Below are 23,721 nucleotides of genomic sequence, written 5' to 3'. Positions count from 1 at the left end.
TGGAGGAGGAGGGAAGAGAGGAAGAGGGGTAGGGACAACACACAACGAAACGACCACCGGGAGCATGGTTGGCAAGAACTCGAGGCAAGCTCGCGTCAAGTATATTGATCACTGGAATAGAGTGAAAATCAGCATCAGTGGTTACGTGCTTCCTTTGCTTGCACCACGAGCACAAATTCGCCGCCTTTGAAACAGCGAAAATTAGGTATGTAAATGCGTGTTCCAGAAAGACTGCAGGTTTCAACCTGCGTCCGAGAGCTGGCTCCTGCCCGTGGACGACGACGCTACGGTCTACACTACAGCAAGAAGACTTACGGTAAAATTTGATGGCATCAACGCTGTCAAGCATCACATTCGTCAACGGAGAAACCTAAGCAGAAGATCTTTGCCTTGAAACGGTCGGCTGCACTCGCAAAGTTCTTTGATCCAGCGACTTATAGCGCAGGAGATAGTGTCACTGCTGCAGAACTGGGCGCCATCTTCTACGGGATCAAGCACAACTGCAGCTATTTGTCAATGGACTGTGGCAGCGAATTGGCCCCAAAAGTCTTCCTAGATGCAGATGTCGCTTCGGGAATGCGACTCAGAAAAACAATTGGAATATCTCGTGAAAGATGTACTGGCGCCTTATGCCGCTGAGTGCACAGTCGAGAAGCGTTGACTCAGCAGGCCGCAACCTTTCCTTGCTCTCTCCACGGATGCCTCCAACAAGGGAAATCGGGGAAATAGAAAACTTTTCCTCATCGCAATGCGTTTCTACGATGTGAATGGTGCCGGAATAACAGACGCTCTCATCGACTTCTGTGAGCAGGTGGACGCGACTTCTGGCGGCATCTGTGAACTCTCGGCAACAGGCTTGGAGAAGGTGGGCCTTTGGAGCGAGCTGCTGTGTACAGCGCAGATAATGCTTCCGTGAATTACGGGAGTCGTAACTCAGTTTTCCAGAAAATGCAGAAAGATCAGCCGAACTTGTTGAAGGCCAATTGTAACTGCCACATTATGCACAACACTGCTAAGCATACAGTGAAGTCTTTAAAGTTTGATGTCGAAACCAGTGTACTAAAGGTCTTTAAATAATTTTCTTCTAGCTCGAAATGTGTGGAGGAATTCAAAACGTTTTTCTGACTTCTGTGACCAGGAATATAGCAAAGTGCTGGGTCATATTTCGATCAGTTGGTTAAGCTTGTTTACAGCCTTAGACAGACTTATTAAGAACTGGACACCCATCGAGTCACACTTTCTAAGTCAGGGCGATGGGGAGTGCGAAAAAATAATCTGGAGATTTATTGGCAACCGAGCTCGCTTTGACTTTGGGAGAGTGTCACGCTTCTGGAGTGCTATATATGCTTCATGCACTCGTTCCTTGTAATGCTTTCATTTGGCAATCCTCGCCCTCGAAAAGAGTCACCTTGAGCCAACAGAACTTTACACTGTAATGACTAAGCTCAGGAAGTAGCCGATTAACTGGAAGGATGATATGTTCTTCGGTGTCAAGGCTAATCAGGGACTTGAAATCCTTCCTGACGAACAAGTTGCAATGCTGGACTTTGTGAATGCCTATGACAGGGCCCTTGCGTACCTTGAGAAGTGTTTTGAGTTAGAGAACTCTCTATTTAAGAGGCTCGCTGAATTGGATCTGCTGGGTGCGATATGCACCCAGCATATCAGTCATAATGAATGCAGGCGAGCTTTTTGGCACAAACATTGAAAAGGAAGGTGACAAACTGTTCTCAGAGCTTTGTCTTTTGAGGGATACTCCACCTGGATTTCTGGGACATGACGAGAAATCAAGCCCGATCTGGCTCAAATTCTTGAAAGAGGTTAAGTGTCCCCATTTGCAGAACCTAATAGAGCATGTTTACTCCATTCCCTTGCCGCAACACGTTTGTGGAACGCATCTTTAGTGTGATGGGGAACTTTTGGGTGGATGAGAGAAATTGGCTAAGCGCATCAATGGATAAAGCGGAGCTCTTGGTGAGGTATAACATGGTGTACAGCTGCGAAGACATTATAAAGATGGCGAGAGAAAACAAGCAGCTCATCAGAGCCGCCAAGGTGAATCTCTAAATATACGTTAACATTCCACAAATAAAAGAAGGCGAGTATATATAATTTTACCTTTTGTTTTTCTACGTTGTTTGTATACTGCATATTATTGTGGGTGTATGTATATATACACCCACAATAATATATGAACAACAGATACATTGTGGTATATGCATTGTATACTATTTGACATTCGTTTGTATGTATGATGTCGCTGGTCTGGTGGATTCAACTGCAAAGAAGAGCTTTTTAAGGATGAAGTTTGTGCGGTTACTACTTCACAGTGCAGCACATTCGGAGCGATCACCGAAACCTCAGTCACTTTTTGTAAAAACATTGTTTCATTCACCGGTACTTCTATGCCGATCAGCAGACTACCGTATTTACTCGATTCTAAAGGACATGTTTGCTTGTATGCACAAGCAAACATGAACACGTCTCACTCAATGGCTGTGGACACTCCTTAAACGCTGGACTGAGGAAGCGCACTAGCAGAAGCGATAGAATTGACCTTTGTGCAGCCTCTCGCTTCGACATGAACGACGCTATGAGAACACAGTACGGTGCGCCCAGATGCATAGACTTGTCTCCGTCGCAGATCGCTTTCAAGATAGAGGCTGGGCGGCCGCGTCATACGTAGCAGCCGCCGGTGTAGAATGCTTCTCCTGTTTGCGCCAGTCCCGCATGCATGTTCGGGAACTCCAAACGCCCGTGATGCAGCCCGATTTTTGTCCGTCCCCGCACACGTGATTGCTTGCCTTTTAAATGCGACATCGTGATGAACTCGGCATGTCTTTGCAGCCGGCACTTCCATGCTGATAGAGCAAACGCAGAAAACGGGAAGACAGATGGTGCACTAACCTAAGCCAAAGGAAGCATTGCTTAAGCACACATACTACAGCCCATGGAGAAAGCTATGGCAGCTAGGCTCTAAGCGCGTACGAGGTGGCCATTTTGAAATGCCGATGGCGATATGGTAACGCAAATTTAGGTTCATACTCAATTCTAACGCACACAAAATTTTTGGACCCGTTTTATTAGGAAAAAAAGCGCTAGTTAAATTCAAGTAAATGTGTAACTACATGTTGCGTTTTTTGTGCACATGTGCATTATGTTGATTTCTTGTTAGGAAAGCAACGGCACAATAAATAGCATTGCATATCAAAGACTTAACATGGCGTCTTTTTTAAACAATAACCTCAACCTTCTGCATAAATAGCCCCCCCACCCCCACCACCCCTGCAGAAGGGCCGGTTTTTCTTTTCGGGGAAAGGTGGCGACACTAGTTGTAACCCATCTAAGTTGCTAACTGCATGGCAATAATCTATTATACATGAGCAATTTCGCAGAAATGAAATGTCTTCCTCTCATTCCTAAAGTTCAGACAAAGAGCCAAGATTAAAAATATCCTTGCATAAGAAACAGCGCCAAAAGTGGAACAAGAGACAGAGAGAAAGAGAGAGAGGGCTTGAACGCGGCACTGTGCCCGAGTCCTCTCCCTTGTCCCATTTTTCATGCTGTTTATTGCATGATGAAGCTAGCTTGTCCCTTTCTTTAATTTTAATTTCTGCGGCTTTACGTGGCAAAACCAGCATGAGGCACGACATGTGGGAGCTCTGCATTAATTTTGACCACCGGGGTTCTTTAACGTGCCCCTAAATCTATCTAAGTGAGCAACTTCATATTTCGCCTCCACTGGAATACCTCCACCTAAATCGAACCCATGAAGTCGAGCTGGGCAGTGTAACGCCATAGCCGCTGGGCTACTTTGGCAAGTGCTTAACAACGAGCTCACCTTTGCGTTCTACTCGGGTGAAAAAAAAGAAATGCTTACCAAGAATAGGCCGCGACTTGTGAACAGGAAAATGGACGATAGAGAGCTTGCATATGAACAAGCAAAAGGCTTCCTTCATAGGGTCTCCTCCAAGGCCCTGGAACACCTTGCTTTCCTCATAGCTTGAGACCACCTCTTTCAGTGCTTCTACAGTGTCATCACCTAGAGAGGTCAGTTGGCGAAGAGTGAGAGAGGCATTAGAAGACCCGTCAACCTTAAAATTTGTAAAACACTGCAGTCAATGCCCCCCCCAAAAAAACATTTGGTGAAAAACACTCAAAATTGTTTCATAATTCAAATGTTAATATATTTGCAGAGCTAGTTTTGTATGCGTGCTTTGGGCAGGCACTCTGCTCCAAAGTAACGGCAAGGATGATCTGCGCCACGGACACACGCAAATGTTCAAGAGGCTATTCACAAAACATTCAGGAAACATGAAGAGAATTTAATTAGGGTGTGGGAATACCGAATGGTAGATTTGGAATCGAATATTGAATTGGATCAAGAAAAAAGTCATATTTCAGCAAATGTCTCACAAAATTTCATGCTTACAAATTTCGAGCAAGAAAATACAGGGTTGCACATGCCTAGCAGTCTCCTAAGCATTGCATGACAAGGATGACACAAGCTATCAGTAACTTAGGTAGTACACAGAAATCAAGATTATACAGTAGGGTCTACTCTTACTAAAGGAAACATCAAAGTAGTATGCTGGCATTGATTACAGCTCAGTTCAAGTATATGAAGGTCTGGAAAATAGTTTTTTGCTTTATCAACAGAACTTCTGATTGAATAAAATGAAGCGCTCTTTTTCCTCAGAAACTAATGAATCAGTGATGCCCTGTTGTACTGAATACCAATGAGGTTCTCAGTTTACCCTTTTAGGGTTTATTTTTTTCGCCACATGCGACTGCCCAGGGTCAATTTCTTTTTATTGCAAATTCCAATTCTTCTGGGGGACCTACTTGAAAAAAAAATGTACCTTAATTTTTTTAGGGTGACTGTAAAGTGAGAAAAAAATATTTTGCGTTGGTATATATGTACTCTTTATTCATGAATAACAACAATAAAAAAAGGAAATAAACTTATGAGCATTAAAAATTTCATGCATTGATATAGTTCAAGGTCTAAATATGCGCACACGAGAATATTTCGCAAGTCTGAAATGTTCCTGCTCTTACACTAATATTTACGTCCATAGCGTAATCGAACTGCATAGGTGAGTACACTCAAGGAAACTGTATGGTTGTGTGCCCGTCAAAAAAGCAAAACGTGTGACAAACTTCTGCTAGTCTTCATCTTATCGCCAACCAGATGCAATTAGAGATTATGAGTCTCCCCAAAAGAAAGAAAGGAAAAGGAAACGTACGCACGGCGGCATCCTTCCTATGCTCACCCCTGTGGGCACTAAACGAGCGAGAAACAGGCGGCTGCCCTTTGAGTGATTAGTAACGAGATAGCCATCGGAAAGAAAAAAATTAGCAAATTGGCGTGCTTCTTAAACGTACAGACGGTGCCGTAAACACATGGGATCGACCATTCTGGACATGTTTGCGGCGCAGTTTATTTACGTCATTGACCCTGAAAGGGTTAATAGTGAACCTGCGTTTTTCTTCGCCAATCTTTTATTTATTGCAAGGGAAGTATTGCTTTCTAGTTTTTCTCCAAAATACGGAAGGGCTGTCCCAACTTTACAGCAGGTGGTTTATCATAAAGTCAATCTGTGCGACAGACGAAAGGTCTGTGCATAACGTGACGCGATCTCCACTCCGTGCATAGCTGCCCCCGACGGTCAAGAGCAGGCACCGTCCACGCCATTTCGATGTCAGGTTTGGCGCGATTTGCCACCTATGAAGCATTCTGAAATCTGGAGGGCCATGGTAAGTTTGCGTGACACCTAGCCCCGTGTTCACGTAAATGCATGCAACCGGCCATGACACTTACACGCCTGCTATGTAAGTGTAAATCCAAGCTAGTTTTGTGATGGGTTGCTCAAGGCTGCAATGTGCATCTGAAATTGCAATGCGATGTGCAAAGTGCAAGAGACCAATGATCATCTGTGAATGGCATTGGGAACGAGAGGCCAGCGTACAGTGTGTCACAAAGGTGGCGACTATGAACAAACAACTGTTGCCATCCCATGCACTTCCTTTGATTTGCAAGGCAGTTTGCCAGCTTTCTGTGTGTAGCGTGGCTGCTATGAATAGATCTACACTGATCTAGCACCCCGCTGCAACACAAGTCGCCAACACCGGATGAAGGAGCACTGATTAGGCCCAACAGCCCAGGTAGTATGGGCACGATGAAAACTCACCGCTAGCCATCGTGGTACACCGGGCTGCAAACCATTGCGAATGCTTGCCACCGATATGTTCATATGGGGTGGCTCATCAGTGTTTGGTCCCGAGATTAGGCGTGCGGGTCGTCGCCGCATATCTAACACAATCTGTGTGACTATCGTCGAATGATCAGCAATATCTTAGCACACGCTTTTGCACTTTACGAAATATGTGCTGCTTTTGCTGCCATTCCCTCTTTCTGTGTCGCGTTATCATTTCGATTGGTCCTGTCGACCTAGGCCAACCTTGTACCTACAGAAGTGGCCTTGGCCGACGCGGCACCTCTCTGCAAATTGCAGTGTTCGGGCGCTGTGTGCGTGATCCCTGCATCGAGCCGACGTCGGGGAGCGTACGTAGTGACGAAGTCAGCTACTACGTCAGCTGGGGCAGCCCGTCTGCGGCGTGCTCGGCCCTCCTTTTTCACCGAAACTGACGTGAGACACTTGCTTGAGCGCGTCGAACACGAGGGGCTTTGCGGCTCACATGTGTGGCACTGCGCGAGCCTCTACATCGAATACAATAAAAGACCAATTTTTCGGACGTGCCCCATAATTTGGACGGCTTTGCGGCACCACCATAGACCCCATAGAGCCTGTGTACAACGACGTCTGACATTTCAGATGCTGAAACACTTCGCTGTCCGATTTTCCCGACCTTTTGCCGTGAATGCAGGTTCGAAACAGCAATAATCAAACTACCACTGCCCATATTTTGATTATCCAGCAGCGTCGAACCATCGCTCTCAGACGCTGATTCGCTGACAGCCGTAGCCATCGTGGCAACGTTAGTAGCCCTGAGAACGACCTAGAGGGGCGCTGCTAGCATCGATTGTGTGACGTCAGGGCACGGACTCGCACCTGTCGTCTGCTGCAGTTCGGGCGGTGTCTGCGCGAATTCTACAGTGTTTCCGCTTGTTCACTCACGTTCCCAATGCTTGTATACTTATGACGGGCCTCTTAAATATATATTTTACGACGTCTTCGTTCTCGAAAATGTAATCAAGGAGCTTATTTCCTAGACGACAATATACTTCTCAAAGGCAGCGCTATAGTGCCACCCGAGGGAGCTCAGACCATCCCATTATGGGTTTTTCATGCGCGGATCTACACTTTGCAGTGGTAGCTCACGTGAATAATAAAAGCGTAGACGCAAAAGAACAGCACATAAGAATCCAGTGAAGATTCCATACCCACCATGGTGCGATATGCGTGTCACAAATAAACGCTGGCTATATATGACTTCTGCAACATCTATCTTGATTTTAACCCGCTAAAACATGTTTGCTCATGACGAATAGTTCACGGTATGATTAGAATTTTTCTATTTCTTCACAGAAACGCTCGGCTGTAACACGAAGACTTAAGTACGACTGCAGTTTAGATTCGGACAGCACCACCACTTGGGTTTTTAACTGTTTCTTAAGATTAGGCCTTTCTTCACCGGTTAAATTTAAGTTGCAGTAACTTGAAGTAAAGCTGATTGAGGCTTACAGCTGTTTGCAGCACACGGAAAGAAATGTACCAATATTTATTCCCTTTCCGTGCTACACGTTCAACTCACTTGAGCAATTTACTGGAGCTTCTTGCTTGAGAAACAGACATGATGAATCCGTTTGGAGAACTGACACAGGCTGCTTGGGTCAAATATTTGAGTGAAAAAGCCTTTTGGACCGTTTCGCTGCAGCCAGCAAGACGCTGAAGCCCCATTAATTAGTAGTGTGCCACATATTGAAAATATCCTTGTTCCCCAGTAGAATTCAACTATTCATGTGAGGCTTGTGGCGTCTTCTTTATAAGGCGGGTATGGGAGGTTCTCTTTTGTGCACTGACGAAGCAAATAGTTATTAGTTTGTACAATCAAACGACACAGAATCGAGACATGGTGAGGCAGAATGTGCTTGCATTTTCCATTTCAACACAGCCTAAGATGCACTGTAGTGTCTCGAGTGTGCTATAGGCATTGTAATTGGAGCTGTAAAGAGCTACTTCAGGTTTCAATTCGAAGTTGTAGTGAACTGCTGGGTTTCGCGAACGATGCGCGCCTCGCCATAACGACAGTCGGTTGCTTCTGTTGAGGGAGGGGTGTGCCATATCGTCGATGAAAGCTACTGAGGGTCACTATGACACATTTCATCGCTTGCATTTGATTGGTTCTCGATCTTAACCATGAAATCTTATTTCATGTGAATGCTGTTATGGGTGAAGTATATATACACTACACACGATGCGCCATCGTGTTAACACCCAATGCGTTTCTAGGTGCTTATTTCGGAGAACGCCGAAAGTAGTACCAAACCTTATCACAAAAAATGCGCACATATCTGTTCCATTTAGGCCTTAATACAGTTGTCACATTTGGCTAAAATGACTCACCAGAGTAATAATAATCATGATGAAAGCTTCACTGGGCAGTGCCCTTCTAACACGGATTTATAATGTTGACACCAAATATCAAGGTATTTTTTCCATGTAAAATGCTATGTATCTCATACGTAAGTAATAAGAGAATGTTAAGTGTTTAGAGGAGCATCATAAATAACTCCACGTGTTGAACTGGCAGACATTCTTTTTAAGCAAGATTTATGAACAGGCACGGCACATATATGCATTGCAATACCAGTAGACCCCTTCAGCGCTATGTAGCTTGCGATATCCAAGTCGCAAATTTTCATGACTCACACAGTTTCGAAGAAGAAACTGCGGTTAAGGCACGGCAGCAGAAATAATCCCAAATAACCTTCTGTAAGTACGGCCCGATCCGCCAATATACCAAGCACGCACGAGGGGAACGAGCGCGAGCGGCGTCCTGGCCGTGACGTCACTCGCAAGAGGGCGCCACTCCAAATTCTCGCCAATGATATGCTTACCTGCTGCGACGTTTGCTAACAAGCTTCCTGCTGTTCGGCGCCATGCCTTTCATTGAAAGAATTCGCTGCTATCAGCGATGGCGCTACACCGCTTTTGTCATCCGCGCAGATAGCTTTGAATCGCGAGGAGGAGGAGGAATAAACTTTATTAGTAGAAATGAGCCGACGGTAAAATCGTCCGAGGTGGGCGGCTTCCCTAGTCCAGGATGCCGTGGGCCTGAGCTGATAACCTGGCCCTGCTCACCAGGCGATGCTGGTCTTCAGGGCTCGAGCTTGTCAGCTGGGCCTCCCACTGCTCGACGGTTGGTCCGGTGATGGGCGGTGTCGATGCGTTTTGTTGACATTCCCATACCATGTGGTAGAGGGTATTGGGCCTAGAGCAGAAAGCGCATTTGTGGGTATAGCTCGTAGGGTACGTGGCGTGTAGCAGGGTGCCGTGCGGGAATGTGCCGGTCTGTAGTTTTCGGAAGATCACCGCCTCTTCTCTTGTCAGCTGGGGATACGGGGGTGGATAGATCCTCCAACCCAGCCTGTAGTCGCTTAGGATATCGGCGTATCTTTTCGGGACGCTATCTTGTTGGTCTACCGGCGCTCGTGAACCTAGTGGGATAGCTCGGAGAATGTGATCTCGGGCAGCGGCATTAGCCGCTACATTACCCGCCAGGGACTCGTGTCCCGGGGCCCAGACAATGTACAGTTCTGGAAAATTGTCTCGTTTTTCGAAGATGCTCAGGGCTTGTTTGGAAATGCGGCCCTTTTGGTAATTTCTACATGCTGTTTGTGAGTCGGTGATGATTGTGATTAGATCTTCCTCTCGCTGGCCCGTAGTGGCCGCCAGGGCTATCGCCGTTTCTTCCGCGCAGTCGATGTCTGGAGTGTTTACCGAGGCCGCAGCTACCTCTTGTCCTTGGCCGTTGATCACGCTGATAGCGTGGGCCGCTCTGTTCTTGTACTTTGCCGCGTCGGTGTATCGGACTTCTCCTTGTTTTGGTCCTTCGTAGGCCTTACGTAGAGCTTTCACTCTCGCTCGCCTCCTTTCTCTGTTGTGTTCAGGGTGCATGTTTCTCGGGATGTTGGCCACCGTGATCTTCTCCCTCAGGGGTAGAGGAACCCGCTGTTTTGTAGACTCATATTCGACTGGGTAGCCCAGTCTTATTAGCATGTCCCTACCTGTGCTGGTGATCTTGAGTCGCTCTATATGGCTGGTCTTGTGGGCCTCTACAAGTTCCTCCCAAGTATTGTGTATGCCCAGGCTGAGTAGCTTCTCCGTCGACGTCGTCGGTGGAAGCCCCAGTGCCAGCTTGTAGGTTTTTCGTATTAGGGTGTTCAATTTGTCTCTCTCGCTGTTCTTGAGACCCAGGTACGGGGTGCCGTAAGTGACTCTGCTGATTATCAGGGCTTGTATTAATCTGATTGTGTCTGCTCTTTCAGGCCGTGCTTTTTGTTTGTCACTCTTCGCACCAAGTGCGCGACTTGGATAACTGTCGCTTGCAGTTTTTTAATGGCGGCGAGACCGGCACCGTCCTTCTGGAAAGTGAGGCGCAGAATACGAAGTGTGTCCACCTTGGGTATGTTGACTCCATTTAGTGTCAACGTTGGGTCAGGTGTGTCCTGCGGAGGCCGCCCTCTTGTCCTCTTTTTGAAGATCAGGAGCTCCGACTTTTCCGGCGCGCACGAAAGACCGCAGTGGTGTAGATAATGCTCGGTCCTGTCGATGGCTTCCTGCAGGGCGTCTTGTTGTTCGCCCGCCGATCCCGTGCACGTCCACATGGTCAGGTCGTCTGCATACATTGTGTGACGGATACCCTTGATGTTCTCCAAGAGGTTCGGCAATCCCCTCATCGCTATATTGAACAGCAACGGGGAAATCACCGACCCCTGGGGGGTTCCTTTCTGCGGTATTGGGAACTTCTCGGTTCTGAGATTCCCCAGGCCTATGGTCGCCGTTCTACCCGTCAGGAAGTCCCGGACGTAGTTGTATGTCCGCCGTCCGCAGTTGGTATGTTGTAGGCTGTTTAGCACTGCTTCGTGTGAGACGTTGTCGAAGGCTCCCTTCATGTCGAGTGCCAGGATGGCACTCTTGTGGCATGTGCTGAGGCCGTCGATGACTTCTTCTTTAAGCTGAAGTAGAATGTCCTGGGTGGAGAGGTTAGGCCGGAAACCGAACATAGTGTTCGGCACGTGCCCACCTTCTTCCAGGTAGGGCGAGAGACGATTGTGGACCATGTGCTCGAAGAGTTTTCCCGCGCATGACGTAAGAGAGATCGGACGCAGGTTCTGTAGGTTGATGGGCTTGCCGGGTTTTGGGATCATCGTTACGTCCGCGTGCTTCCAGGAAGCCAGTATACTGCCCATCTCCCAGCTTTGATTGATATACTTTAGCAAACTCTCCGTCGCCCTGTCGTCCAGGTTACGGAGGGTCTTGTTAATTTTATCCCTGCCGGGCGTCGTGTTTCTTGTGAGATTTCTTAAGGTTGCCACGATCTCCGACTTGGTGAAAGGTTGGTCTAAATCCGGATTGGGTTCCCCCTCGTACTCCGGGTGAATGACTGGCTGCGTCTTCCGTTGTTGCTCGTCTCCGATGTATTTCGCAGTGATGGCTTCGAGCGCTTCTTCTTCGGTTCCCTGGAAGTTGTGTATAAGTCTTTGTATGTGTTGCCCCGTGACAGTTTTTGATTCCGTCTTCGCCAGAAGGGTCTTTAGAATGGCCCAGGTCTTTCGGTTGCTGAGGGTTCCCTGTAATTGGTCGCACACTTGATTCCAGTTCTGACGTCTGAGTTTTTCAGCATACTCCTCCGCCTGCCGCGAGACTGCGGAAATGCGGATTTTGAGTTTGCGGTTTCTCTTCTGCTTCTTCCATCTCTTCAAAAGTCCTCGCCTGGCCTCCCAGAGGTGGAGTAGGTGTGGGTCGACTTCGGGATTGTCCGCAGCGAGTTGGATGGTCTTTGTGTACTTGGTAACCAAGTCCATCACGTTCTTGGTCCACTCCTCGATGTTCTCTAGGCTTCTGGGGTGTTCATCTTTGTGGAAAGCAGGCCAGTCTGTAATTTTGGCTTGACCTAATCTCACGGGGGTTTTGTGGTGCATGATTTCGGTCTGGATGATATGATGGTCGCTGCCCAGAGTCTCGTCCAGTCTCGACCACTCGACTTGCCTTAAGCCAGTGGAGAAGGTCAGGTCTGGGCTGGTGTCTCTGGAGACACTGTTGCCGATTCTAGTTGGTATTAGAGGATCGGTCCACAACGTCAGCTGGTGGTGTTGTGCCGCGTTGTGCACGTCCATACCCTTCTTGTTGGTTGATCGGTAGCCCCAAGCCACGTGTGGAGCGTTAAAGTTGCCCACCACGAGAAGTTTCTGACCGTCGGTGACTTTCTTTACTTCTCTCAGTAACTTGTCCAAGTCCTTTAGTGTGTCGCGCGGAGGACTGTATACATTCAGGATGAAGAGGCTCTGTAGGGTTTTCTTGGGAGGAACCAGCTCAATCAGAGTGTGCTCGATTCTGTGGTTGATTTCGTGCTGCTGCGTCGTGTAGTGCTTCTTGATGAGGATGGCGGTCCGGGTCCTTCCTTGGGCAATGTGCGTTTTGTAGCCGCGCATCGTAATATTATTTGTCTCTGTTTCCTGTAACGCGATGATGTCAGGTTGGTGTAAGGTGCATAGGTGAAGTAAATTTTGCCGTTTCCGATTTATTCCTCTGCAATTCCACTGCGAAATTTTGAGGGTTTCGGTCGCTTCTTTCTTCTTTGCTATTTTATTCGCCATCTTGGCTTCCCAGAGTCTCGAAATCGCGAATCTCGAATCGCGAAAAAAAAAAATATATGGCAAAGGTTAAAAATTTCAAAATGTCGGTTCCCAAAAGTCGGCTTCGCCGCAATGCAGCGGAGGTACGCAGTGAAGCATACAAAATGTATTGCGGTGAAGCATATCAAAAAATGAAAAGGGGCCACTGTCATGGGATACAGTATGTATTCTTTAGTAATGCATGCGTGCACTCCCAGTCTTCTGTCACAGTGCGAGCGATGACATGCCCATTAGCATACTGGAAGGCCTTTAGAGCTATTTCAAATGTGCCTGAGGCAATTTTAGCTTTTGGGGGCAGTAAAGGGCATGCATTAATTTTTTCGGACGTTTTCGCAGCCCCCAAAGGAATCTGAAAAATCTGACACCAACTGTATATTGATTATTCGAAAAATCTAGGAGTAGTATTCAACTCACGAATGGAATTATTCAAACGTTCACTACTTGATTTGATTTAGTGATATTTGAACATTGCACATCCCTAAATTTAATGTCACAAAGCAACATGCGGGCTACAACAGATGCCTTGGGGAAAGGCTTGCAGAATTATTCTGACCATCCAGAGTTAACACACACCAAAACTTCAGCGCTTGAGCATCTCTGCATTCCACCTACTTTGACCTGTGACCTCAAGCCAAGCACAGCATTAGTTTTACATACTAGGCATTATAATGTGCTGACCACGAGGAACCAACATGCTTTTCTGACGTGCTGGTTAATTTGGTCAATATATTTGTTGGCAACGGCAAGATGTTTTGTGTGACAGCTCTTAGCAACAATAGAAGAAAAAGTACAGTCTAACCTTGATGAAATAAACATTGATATAACAAATTACAGCATTTAACGAAGGTAAACGTACAATTTATCTTGCCAATATTAGCGTTGAATTGATATAAGATTTTAATTAATACCATGTGTAACGAAGACATTTCCGTGCCAGACTTACGAGTTTTGGCTGTACAGCAAAGAAAGGAGTCCTGCTATAACTAGCAGCGCCGTATTTTCAGCTGGTTTCTAAGTGACATTTTTGCCCCAAATGGTGGCCAACAAGTTGTTGGCACCTATCTGAGAACGTCTCCTAACTTATGTTAACGGCCTCCTGGCACAGGGCCGCCAACAGTATGTTTCTTGCTTGTTTTATAACAGCGGATAGTTTTACCTTGTCTATGTCTGTACTGCCATTTAAAACATTGTAATACTGCAGATGTAGCTGTCAGCACCTTGTGACAGAGGCGCCATCTTTCAAAGTTGGGTTCAATAAGAATGTGTAATACTATTAGTGCAACGACAGGCCATTTGCAATTTAACCGGTGGTGTAGAGGTGTCACAGCAACATGGATGTGAATGTATAGTAATACCTCTTCTTTTCCTTCGACAAGAACCAACTTAAAACACAATAATGTCTTTCTGAAGCTCTGTGGTTTGACAAACCATCACAAGACATCCGTAATATCGCTGCTATCGCTGTCCATGTCTTCGGTACTTTAGTATTCTGTAAACTGCAATGCATACTTACTATACCAACCGATTACAGCTCTAACATAGGCTGACTTTGAGCCCAGAGAGAACATCCCTTTGAAGTCCATCTAAGCAACAACGTACCATATTTAGTCGAATGTAGGCTCATACTTTTCTTTTAAAAAAAAACTACTTATGAAAGTAGAGGGTCAGCTTAGATTTGAGGATGCAGTTTTGAGGAAACGGCCACGCATTGTCGACCACAAAACAGGTCAACACCACAAGGTGGAATAGATGCTGCCAATTTTAGCAGGGAACAAACTCAAGCGTGAGTGTTTGTAACAACAGACATCGTACAGGACAAGGCGAAGGAGGTCGCAAATGTTCAAGGCATTGCTCAGAACAAGATCAGACACCTGTGTGCTTCGACGTGCCTTTGCCATGTGCACTTTGCTTAGTCAGGTAGTGTACTGAGGGCATGGGATCAAATACCGGCTGACATCATAACACGAGCATCCTGAATGTGCAACATCTCGACAATATTGCATGTTCTTTTGACAGTCCAGTGCCCTTTTTTGTTCTGCTTACATTCCAGGAAAGCTCCTTTTTTTTCTGACTTTTCCGAAATCCAGGGTCCACATATAATGGATGCTAGCACCGACTGGAATACATACTCAAGCTGACCCATTTCTAGTGAAGTCAAACAGACAAGGGAAGAGCTTACCTAAGGCATCGTTGACACTTTCACCCCTCTTCTCGCCCAGCTCACAAAGGGAGTGCACGACCTCCCCAATAGACATCAAGGCTCCAAGCTTGTTGTTCAGGTTTCGACTATGCAATGCAGCCAAGAGCTTGGGCATGCAGGTCTGCCTCACAAAGCCAGGATCGTCCACGGTGAGCTTGAACAGCGCTTGCGAGCAGAGCGTCCTTATGTTGGGATCCCAGTGACCCGACTTCTTCTCCACGAGGTGCAAGATGAGGGGCTGCGTGTAGTCCATGAACTTGGCAACCTGCAGGCTGTTTTACATTTCATGCAAGGTTGGCCAAGCAGGAGTCCTAGCAAGCCAGTTAGCAAAACTTTTGAATTTCACTCGCAAAAAGTTGCACAAAACTGGGACATCCAATTATTAAACGGACCCTAAACCACTGTTTGAGCTTGAAAATTTGCTATAAGCAGTCAAACCCACTTTTAGTGATACCGGTTTTAGCAATATATTGGTTATAACAACGAGAAGCTACTGTACTGTCAAATTTTGTGCGTTTTCTATGCTGAAATAACCCGCTTACTACAATGCCCCCATGCCACATTTTCAGTTATAACAATAAAGTCTGGCTGCTGGGTGTTCGTGCCAAAAAGTAATGGAATGCGAAATGCTCGAAAAAAAAGAAAAATACATTCGAGCTGCTGCACACGGCCGCCACGTGTTCATACAGTAGGACCAGTTTTCTAGCTTTCTCTACACCACCAGCATCGTTTGCCTCTCTCCCATTGCCCTTCCATCCCTTTGAACACCCACAGCTCTATGCTGCACCACCCTCCAAAACACGAATGGACCGCGCCAACTGCGCTGACAGTGCTGCCCCCAGGTTGCTCCCTGGCCCCTCATTCTGCGAGGTTCGGCCAATGGATTAAGTCGCTTGTGCTCGTTTTTGTTGGTTGCGTCGATGTTGTTCCTGGCCACGTGGTTTCTCCGCCACATTTGACTTGCCGCCAAAACGGAAGATGGCTGATCTGCTTGCTGATTATCGGCAATGCATGATGTTGCTAAAAGAAAGCACACTGATATAGATTTGGAAATGAATTGCAGTATGGTGAAGGACAACAAAGACGATAAAAATGTGTGCGACTTGGTGAAGAAGTACGGTCTATCACAACTGGCAATGTCGACAATAATCTGCTCGGCAGAGAAGTTTGACATGAATTTGCCCATCACCGGGTCAATTCTCGCCACAGAGGCTAAGTAGTTTGCCCTACTCATCAACAATGTGGACTTCCAGCCAGGTAGCAGCTGGGTACAGTGCTTCAAAGAGAGGCACGGCATTGTCGAGGGAAGACTTCCTCGGCGATGGAGCTTCGCTTGACATGAAGGTGAACTAGAAGTGGATGGACAATATGTTGGGCTGCCCTGTATCTTCTACAATTATGTTGACACAGATGTATATGAACGGTGAAGAAACAGGACTGTTCTTCCAGATGTTGCCATCCAAGAGACATGCACTCAAAGGACACATGTGTAAGGGCGACAAAAACAGCAAGCTGCGCCTCTGTGTTTTTGTGCACCAACATGGATGGGAGTGACAAGTGCCCTACATTTGTCATTAAGAAATAAAAAAATCACCACTGCTTCCGTGGTGCTGCCAGGATACCGATATGCTACCATCACAACTGCAAGGCATGGATGATGTGAGAGCTTTATCATGAGTAGCTCTTAGAGTGCGATCAACATATCGAGTGGTTTGAGAGAAAGGTGGCGCTCATCCTAGATAATTGTAGTGCCCACCACTCCATTCCCAAGGTCTCAAGCATGGAAGTTTTTTTTTTTTTCCTGATGGCAGCACACGGATGCTGGCGTGATCGCCGATTTTAAGGTCATGCATCATCGCCGCGTCCTGAACAAATTAGTCTTGTTTATGGACAAGGCCACGTGGACAAGCAGGAAGCAACCCCACTTGAAGACAAATCTATTGATGGCCATGCAGTTTATCTTTGGTGCGAGGTCCGAAGTAAGCGCTTCTACGGTGCAGAACTGCTTTAGAAAAGTGTGCTTTGTCCGAGGAAGCAGTGACTTATACGAAGCCTGTGAAGCTCCCACCGACCAAGTGATGCCTAAACTTTGGTCCACAGTCAACGAGGCTGCTTCAGGGCTCCTGCATGTGGACGACGCATTAGAAGCATCAGCACTTTTAATCGATGAGGTGATCGTCGCGAACATGCTTGCATCGGATAGTGACGGTGACGATGACGACGACAGCGATAACGCCATAGGGCAGGCTGCCTCAACGTTGTCCTCACAGAAAGCCCTGCAGATGATTCAGCCCCTCCGGGGCTTCGTTTTCTCATGGGACCTTCTGCTGCGCTAGGTGGAACATCATGATTCCTTCAGGAATGATGTTGGCAAGCTTTGCATAATGCAAGAAAGGCTGACAGACATGGGTTTTTCTCGTGCAAGCCGCTGAAAAGTATGTGGTAAGATGCTTGTGGCTATCTTGCCCAGTATTCCGACTAGATTTGTAAAGCTGAGAGACTGCTGCAGCAACCTTCTCACATTCTTTAAAAGGCCCAGTTTGGGGCCATCAAAGCGATGCCTCGGCAGAGCTTGCCATGTCACTTGCCACCCGTTACTACTCTTAGCAGTTGTTATAGCAGTGCTATTCTTGAATGCTGACAGCTGTGGCTTGTTACACGCGATCAGAGCATGCAGGAACAGTTAAACGAGCCAACACAATCGGCAGCCAGATGGAGGAATGTGGTGAGGAGGGGCACTGGCCTCCCCGTTTTCTCACAACAGCTCTGCCATCCCTCTATTTTGCTTTTTTTTTTCATGCACTCCGGTCATAACAATAATCGGTTATAACAGTGAAATTTTCATGGCACTTGAATGCTGTTATGAGTGGGTTCGACTGTACAGTGGTAGCCTTGTGCTAGTCTACAACGAAAATACAGCAGCAAGATGATGTTGTAATAGCAAAGTTAGAGGCATTCGTTTTAACAAGTACGCAGCCATTACAGTTCCTCGCTTACCTTTGCTACCTTTCCCTCAGTAACTCTCTGCTCCTCGCCGCATATTCTCACCAACTCCCCTTATGGCCCCCATTACTTTATGCCCTGCCATAGGGCCTGTAAGGTTCTTTTTAGTAAATAAATAAATAAATAAACTCCATGCACTGCAGCGAAAGCTACAGGTCACATCAACACACTAGTAGAAAGGCTACTCCATTGTATACCCATACCTAATTGTTCTTCGAGTGACGCTGAATGAATGAAAGCTTTATGAAAGGATTAGTGACACACCATGACCAAGTCCCCACCCTTCTTAGAATACACAGCCGGCTCTCGTCATGCTGGCACTACCGTCCTTTGCCGGCTGACCAATCCACAGCCTTTACCCTGGTGATGTCACGTGCAGGGCCCTGCTGGTATCACGAAGTGCTAAGAAAAGACCGGGAAAGCCCGAAGAGGAGCACGAGATTGTTTTTCGAATTTGTGGTATAGTTGCGGAATGCGGCACTGACATAATCGCGAAATATGATTGTCTCAGTATAGTGCTGTACCTGGTGCACAAGTCTGTTTATAGTGCATTAGAAAAAAAAAAAAAAAATGTCAGAGCTGGTTTAGGGGCCCATTAACAATGTTTTTGTCTGAGCTAGTTGCTTCATGATTAACAGTAACATACGGCCTAAATTTACACACAGAACTGTGACCCACTGCCTCTTCTTTGTCCTGTCCGCTAATTTAGGCTGTATGCTATTGTAATTTAATTATTAGGCTGTTATTACTGTCAGGTGACTCAGCTCCAGCCTACCACAAGTACAGGTACAGGCAAATCCCTAAAGAGGAAGCAATAACTGCACTTCGTCTTTATTCAGCTTGAAACTAATTTACACATGTAATGAGTGCAGTTAAGTTTACTCGCCTAAATGAGCACACATATGCATGAATCCCAATCTGTACCACTTTGAGATTACAAAATTCTTGGCAGTAACTCTCTACTCTCTCTCTCGCGCCAAATTATGCTAAATTACTGACATCTTTCGGTAAACCTAGTTTTCTAGAATAAATTCGGGTTGCCTTTTGTGGGTGTCCTTCAGTTCTAACTCGGCCATAAAGACCCACTGTGAGCTTGAAGGACGTACAACAGCAACTGCTGCAGAATGTCCTTGTCGCAATGAGGTGTGGTTTCTTTCACCCCCAAGGTCACTGACCTGAGGCTCAAATAACAGGTCTGCACTCGTGCCAAGGAGAAATAGTTGGCCACCGTGATGATATCGATGCCATGCGGAAATGTTCCAAGTCTTCCCACACATTCCTGGAAAGCAGCGGCAGCCGCCCGACGGCATATCACCTCCCTGTGAGTGACAAGAAAAGAACACACAAGCGAGCCCTGTAACCACCGTAATGACCTTAATGATCCAAGAACGTTACAAATATATGCAAAAAAAAAAAAAACAGCATGAACCATTCCACTCTGTGAAGGTGGATGAACAGTGAAGCTGTTTAGCACACGACACAGAGATGACACAGAATTTGAACAAAGGTATGAACTCCTTTACCGTGATTCTTATATACATTCGCATGGACGACAGGACCGCCGCCCCGAGGAGCCGGAAGAAACTAGACAAGTGTGAGGTTTCGATGGGACCGCCACCCCAGGAGAGCGGAAGGAAAGGAAAGTACCGTAGAACCTTGTTAACAAAATGCGTCTTGGGCCACCGGAGCAACACCAGCTCGACGTACGTCGGCGCATCGTGCCGAAACGATCTGTGTGAGGCTTTGCATTACGTAGCTGTAAACAAAAGTTAAGTCTGTCAATTTTTTTGTTACTTCAGATCGCACATTTTTTCTTGCGTTTTTTTTTTTTCAGAACATATGAACAAGGGTTTATTTAGATACACAAGTGCTTGTAACGCCGACAAAGAGAGGGCGGTGCGAATGTAGACGTGGCCGATGTGGGTCAAAGTGTAACCACTCCTTTTTCGGTCCTGACACATTCATATTGAAATCACCAACAATGACTACAGGGGTGGTGTCATCGCAATTAACTCGCGCAGAGTGAGTAGCTGTGAACCTTACAGGGATATGAGCCATTGATGATGACAGTTTTCAACGTGCTGTTCTGTATGTTGTATGCATGATTAGAAAAAATGTAAGCACTGTTTGTTTCATTTGGCTGAGTGAACTTAGAACAGCGCAACAAGGGACAGAAGAGCATGCAGGCATCGCCGATTTTCAGCTTTTCTTTATTCTGAACTAGTACTGTGAACGAAACTGTGCTTGCTATCGACGCGACCATCGATGGTGACTATGCAGTTTTCTAAGCATGCTGCCAATATGCACCGAGCCAAAATGCAACTACTGTTTGCTGCGTCTGCTGCGGGTGAAACAGCAAGCTCCATCGACGTGATCATTGATGACGACCATGGCAAGTACGCAGTTCCAAAGACTTGCGACCAAGGCGCAGGCCAAGTCAAAACAAGACTACTGTTTGCCGCAACCGCTGTAGATGTAACCACAGATGGCGACTAGATAGCTTGAAAATTACGCAGTGAGCATGCATCATACGCAGTGGTGAGCGTAAGAATAAAGGCACAGGCACACATGGGCATGAAGTATTCCGGCATTCCTATCATTTCAGTACGGTTTCTTCTCATGACGGACTCTGCCACTGCGTTACGGTTGTGCGCTAGCGCCACTTTTTGCTCTGCTGTGCAGCACAACTACAGTGCTCAACACTCGCTGCGTCCCAAGGACTGTCTGACTAAACCGGTGTGTGGCCAAATACATGCCAATTAACAAGAGCTTGATGACAGTAGATAATGCACATGCATGCCGAGCACAGAGGACGAGTCTGAATCATCAGATTGTTCAAATTAATGAGGTTTTACTGTACTCCTAAATTATTGGATATTTTATTTTACTTCAGGATCATTCAGTACATTGACACATGCATGCAGGGTCACAATAAGCATACTATCCTTACATAATGCCTGAATAATGCAACAGAGGTGTCGCCTCTCAGAAATGTCAGTCTGACAGCGTCCCTTCACTGAAAGTGAACAAACAGATGTGGAATGTTCGTTACTCGGCAAGCACGGACACTTGACATAAATTAGATATTTATTTGCATAGAAACACTATGGTACCGCAAGGTTGTGCAATCTGGCACAAATAATCAGAACGCACAGCAGAACTCACAGTCAACATTTCTCTGACATAGCTGAAACTAAAAAGACGCTGGAGTTGCCTTTCAATGGCGGAACAAAATGTGTGCAACATATGAACGACAAGAGAAGCCGCAAAGAAAAGGAACGATTTCAAAGTAGAGAAAAATTTATATATATTCTCACCTGTCAAACAGAGTAACGCAGACAAGTGCCCCAGCAATAGCGCTTACAAAAGGCGCCAGGTGGCAGGGGTCATACGAACGACTCAAAGTCCAGCAGACGTAACAGGCTGCGTCACGGACTATACATCCGAAGGACTGCTTGCCCAGCTGCTCGTCAAAGGTCAGACAAGGCAGTACGGAAGCCACCACATCAGGCAGTTGGTCGGGAAGCAGGGCGCCTCGGCGTCCTTGAACAAGAAACAAAAAATTGTGCAGATGCCATTAACGACGAGTGTTAGCCGAACACTTCTAGAAAGCTATATGCTTTATTAGAGTGACGATGCACTTGGAGGCATATATTTGTTCCAGTAAGGATACACAAGCAGCGTTAGTTGTTTCCTTGCGTAACTGCGTAGGGTACAGAGCCAACAACCAACACCTCTGTAGCGGTAGCACAGGTGGCTACACATAAAGCAAATTCATCACATGCGTATTGTCTGCAGCGGCAAGAGAACCAGCATGCAAGGCAACTTGTAAACCTTGAGACGACCCAAAGTTCTTGAGCAACAGCATGTGCATCTCAAAGATCTATACAGTCGACTCTCGTTACAACAAACCCCGATACTCTGAGAAAAAAAAGCCTGTTTTATTCGAAGTCCATAATATCTGTAATGCCTCACTTCCGAAACTTTCGTTGCAATGTCTAACAAATTTACTGCAGAGAGAGAGTGACGAAGGTCCAAAGTAACAAACGAACAAAAAAAGTCGGAGTTTCGCCCGAAAGGGAAAGCATTGATTGCGATAGCAAATTGAGCAAGATAAGCGTGGCAGCAGCAGCGAGGGAATCGACGTTTGTGCTGTCTCTCACTTCGACACAAACTAAACGTCGAAAGCACAGCGCATGCGAAGCTGCCGGCACTACGCGCACTTTGTCCACATCACAGATTGCTTTCAAAATACGGCGGCTGCGCCGTAAACAGCTGCTGCAGGTGCATAACCTCTCTCTCTTTCGCCTCCAGCCCCTCATGCCTTGCGCACGCGGTATTGAGCCGTGATCGTTGGCTGACCCTTGCAAGTCAGTCGTTGCTTGTGTTGACACGGAAAAAGTATGCTTTATACACCCGATTTTGAAAAACACTTGCCCCTAACTTAGCTCGCTGTAGCCAAGAGTCCGTTGTAGCGTGGTCCGTTAAAAGCAAACTTCGTTGCATAAATAGGTGGAGCAAACTAAGGCTGAAATATGGTCCATTATATCTGAAAGTCTGTTGTACGTGGTTCCGTTGTAACAAGCATAGACTGTATTCGATTTGGTCTCAATATCACTATTCACACAGCCCTACTTATTCCCAATGTGCTCCGTAATGCTGTTATGCAGCTCAACTTTTCATTTTCAATGAGAAAAATGCATTCGAGATGTTCATGTGCTCTACACAATGTCGACAGATGACTTCGCACAAGCGATAAACCAGAACAGCTTTCTTTAACAGTGACTGATTAGATGAAAATGATAATTACACATTCTGTATAAAAATATAAAAATTATGCCGGGAGTCTAACAACGTGCAGTCTGGTCTGAAGTTGTCATCATAAAAACAGACAGACCCTGATCAAGTTTAATAATTAAAAAAACTACACTCACGGAATATACGCGGGAGCCTTGTTTACCATGAAGCCCCGAAAACGAGGCTCACTTGTGGAAACCAAAACATCCAAGTTTTTAACGAAAATTTTTATCTTGGTCGAAACCTGGCTAGTTTCACAACCAGATGCTTCTTCAAACCACTGCGTACATCCTCAGAGGGATAACATACAATCCCAAAAGAAAGCTAAAAAAATACCAAGTTGTAAAAAGTAACATAGGTCATGCGTTCACCACATATACTGCAACGAGGAATGCATTCTATGTTGCAACATCATGCGCTAAATTTGTATGTAGAAGTAAACTATTGATATTGTGACACAAATACACACCAAATTCAGCCAGGGCGAGGCATCCCCCATGAAGTGAACTTTCGCTGTCCTGCCTCTCAAACGTGGAGAACACTGACGAGACAACCTCGGAGGCAAACTCCCTTGGAAGCCTGCTTGCGATACGGCCTATGCCTTTCGCAGCTGACCACCTGTAAGCAAACAAACATGCTGCGGTCAGGAGTGGGTAGGCCATAGTTTGCCATTTTACTAGCCATAGCAAACCAGCATGTAAAAAACTGACACTTACTTAGTTCTCAAGGTTGAAAAAAAAATTTACTTAATTTCACTGATTTATTATTTTGTGGCAAAAAATATGCTGCTGATGAGATGATATGAAAGAACTGATCTATTGCTCGTAGCACGCAC

The 23,721-nt window shown here is 46.2% G+C and overlaps 1 protein-coding gene across 1 annotated transcript in view; it reads right to left on the bottom strand.

Moving 5' to 3' along the window:
- Positions 1-23,721, bottom strand: part of Tbcd (tubulin folding cofactor D) — a 76,287-nt gene that overhangs the window by 32,391 nt on the left and 20,175 nt on the right. The window contains exons 6-10 of the mRNA XM_065438775.2: positions 23,356-23,504; positions 21,407-21,632; positions 19,265-19,408; positions 15,066-15,358; positions 3,881-4,042 (exon numbers count right to left, since the gene is read on the bottom strand). Of these exons, the coding sequence (XP_065294847.1) occupies positions 3,881-4,042; positions 15,066-15,358; positions 19,265-19,408; positions 21,407-21,632; positions 23,356-23,504 (974 nt within the window). The remainder of the gene's footprint in view (positions 1-3,880; positions 4,043-15,065; positions 15,359-19,264; positions 19,409-21,406; positions 21,633-23,355; positions 23,505-23,721) is intronic.

This window comes from Dermacentor albipictus, chromosome 4 (assembly GCF_038994185.2).
Source record: "Dermacentor albipictus isolate Rhodes 1998 colony chromosome 4, USDA_Dalb.pri_finalv2, whole genome shotgun sequence".
In the NCBI taxonomy this organism is placed as follows: domain Eukaryota; kingdom Metazoa; phylum Arthropoda; class Arachnida; order Ixodida; family Ixodidae; genus Dermacentor; species Dermacentor albipictus.
This window is presented reverse-complemented; position numbering and strand designations above follow the sequence as displayed.